This window comes from Nanorana parkeri, unplaced genomic scaffold (assembly GCF_000935625.1).
Source record: "Nanorana parkeri isolate BGI_ZX_2015 unplaced genomic scaffold, ASM93562v1 scaffold416, whole genome shotgun sequence".
Lineage (NCBI taxonomy): Eukaryota > Metazoa > Chordata > Amphibia > Anura > Dicroglossidae > Nanorana > Nanorana parkeri.
The window spans coordinates 97,916-100,785 of NW_017306684.1; the positions used below are offsets into that span (position 1 = coordinate 97,916).

General features: G+C 53.3%; 1 protein-coding gene across 1 annotated transcript in view; it reads right to left on the reverse strand.

Moving 5' to 3' along the window:
- LOC108789755 (motile sperm domain-containing protein 1-like) overlaps window positions 1-1,736 on the reverse strand; it is an 8,600-nt gene extending 6,864 nt beyond the window's left edge. Inside the window, exons 1-2 of the mRNA XM_018559839.1 lie at window positions 1,691-1,736; window positions 1,049-1,314 (exon numbers count right to left, since the gene is read on the reverse strand). Coding sequence (XP_018415341.1) covers window positions 1,049-1,244 — 196 coding nt within the window. The 5' untranslated portion in view covers window positions 1,245-1,314; window positions 1,691-1,736. The remainder of the gene's footprint in view (window positions 1-1,048; window positions 1,315-1,690) is intronic.
- Window positions 1,737-2,870: the final 1,134 nt, after the last annotated feature.

Sequence of the window (2,870 nt, forward strand, 5' to 3'; positions counted from 1 at the left end):
GGGGACAAAAAAAAAATTTGTGGGGGGCGGGGGACTTAAAAAAATAATTGTGGGGGGCGGGGAAATTAAAAAATTTTTTTTTTCTTTTATGTTACTTTAACTTTTAAACACTTTATTTTGTTTTATTACGCTAACCCTATTCCTATCACACAGGGGGGCTAACAAGCACCCTATGTAATAGCAGATAGGGTGTGACAGGTCCTCTTTATGGAGACATCAGACGTCTTTCAGACCCCTAATGTCACCTAGGGACCCCCGAAGAAGAAGCTGAGGAAGGAGAGATCTGCTTCTTCTTCTGGCTCTAAGAGCCGGGGACTGTGTACAGCAGGGGTCTCAAACCTCCGGCCCTCCAGCTGTTGGTGGAACTACAAATCCCATGAGGCCTTGCAAGATTCTCAAGAGCCACAGACATGACTCCCGGAGAGAGATGCATCGTGGGATTTGTAGTTACACCCACAGCTGGAGGTTTGAGGCCCCTGGTGCACAGTGACAGCGGAGGTGATGTAATACACGTCACTTCCGGGTCCAGTGACAGGAGGAGAGATCAGAGTCTGGAAGCCGCAGAGACCCGCCGAGCGGGGACAGCGGTGCCCGGGGGAGACAACGGTGTCCGGGGCGTGGGCGGAGCCGCCGCGCGGTACGGACGCCGGATCACTTGTACATTAACAGCCATCGCTGCAGCCGCGTTCTTGTTTTAACCACTCCCGCGGGCCGCCGTCTATAGACGTATGGACAGTAAATGACGGCCGGAGTCCTCCCGGCGCGCTGTGTCGTCCTTCTGTTGTCACCACATGCACACGGGCTGCCGGCAGGAGAGCCGGAATGGGGGCAGGGACACCCCCGACGGTCTCGTGTTTCAAGCAGCGGGCGGGGGAGGTGTTTATGTAGCGCAGGCCTGCATCAGGTGCGGAGGGAAGTGGACATAATAATGCAAACCCCTGGCCCCGTGTCACCTGCCGAGGCTGATAAATGACCGGGGACACATTTTAGGGAGGTGGGCACTACACTGTAACCCCGCCCCCCAATGCTGCAGGAAGCGGAGTCTCACCTTTGTAGCGCAGCACCCGGGGGAAGGGGTTGTACAGGGTCAGCACCTGCTTGTGGCTGGCCTGCTCGTCGGCGTAGAAGTCCAGGGATGGCGGGAAGATGAAGATGGGGAGGGGGGAGCGGCCGGCGGGAGGCAGAGAGGCCTCGGGGGTCGTCCTCCTTTCATCTTCTTCCCCTCTGGCGGGAACCCTGTGCATGGCCGGCTACATACGCTGCGGTCACATCACATCCCCCGCGTACGGAGAGAGACGGCTCGGGGACCGGACACTGCAGGGGGGGGAGGGGAGAGAGAACAATCATTATATACATGTATGTATAGCTCTGACATATACCGCAGTGCTGTACACAGAGCCAGTCACATCAGTCTCTGTTGTCAGCTCTGCAAAGGAGTCTCACTCCTGTTGCTGCACTGGGCACATATTGAGTCCAGCAGTGTGACTCCCCTGCTGATGGGCGGAGCTGGGAACACAGACAGCAAATTTTAAAACCCCCCCCGCCTCCACCCACTGGATAGAGCGCCCACCACTCAGGTGTCAGCTCGCAGCATGCCGACAATAAGGAGTGACGTCACCGACCGAGCTCCCAGCATGCCCCAGGGCTGTCCCCCGGGGAGTGTGTCGGGTCGGGGTCCCCGCACTGTTACCTGCAGCCTCCGCCGCTTCTTCCTGTTCTCCCCGTACTGACTGCTGATTGGACGCTGCGCCTGTCCGTCAGCCGCCGGTCGGGAGGGGGCGGAGATGAATACGTCTATCTGATTGGCGGAGCACTTTCCTATAGGCGATGTGGAACTCGGCCCCCCCCATGTCATGTGACTCCCTCCTTCACGCTCAGCAGCCATTTTCTCGGAGACCAAATAGTAGAGGGAGAAGTGTCAATGTCTCCAACAAAGTGGAGGGTAATGCGAAATTCTAAGCCTAAACCTGGCTGTCTGCCAAACACCGTAATAACACCGCACAGCTGCACAGAAGCATGTGATTAAATCATGTGACCGCCGGAACTCGTTGATCATGTGACTCCATCGACATGTCAATAAATGGCTGTCACTACCCCACAAAGTTTCTGAAGAATGTCAGTAAATCACGTGACCCCCCCCAAACTATATCAATAACTGTGACCCCTTTCATTGTCTTCAGCTTGTCATAAAATTATGTGATTATCCTTTTTTATGGCACGCCAGTAAAGTATGACTGCGCCCCTATACATGATCTACACATAGATTTCTCAAGCCAGGTGACCCTGATATCAATAGGACCCCCCATTTGTGGAGAACCGCCAAACTCAGGCAACTGGGGCCTAAATATACACTCTACACACCAACAGATCAAAGAATTGGGTCCAGTGCCTCTTCCTGGACTGTGTCCTGGTTGCAGATATTTACCCTCACTTCCTGTCTGGTGAAACCGTAGTCAACAGGACAAGAAGTGAGGGGTAAATCGCTCTAAGGGGGCCCCGATAGCAGCAAAATCCTAACAGGGGTTTCCAAAACCAGTTTTTGTTATGGCTTACACTTTAATTGTGAAACCCACTCCTGTTTTCAGCATGTCAGTAAATCATGTGACTACCCCCCTTATTAGTAACCAATGTTCCCCATGTTGGTAAATCTTGTAAACATCCCAGTGTCAGTAAATAATGTCACCCTCCATGTCAATTAATCACGTGAACCCCTCCATGTCAGTAAATCATGTTACCTTCCCAGTGTCAGTAAATCATGTGCCCCCCCCCCTTATGTCAGTAAATCATGTGACCTTCCCAGTGTCAGTAAATCATGTGACCCCACTCATGTCAGTAAACCATGTGACCCCCTTATGCCAGTAAATCATTTG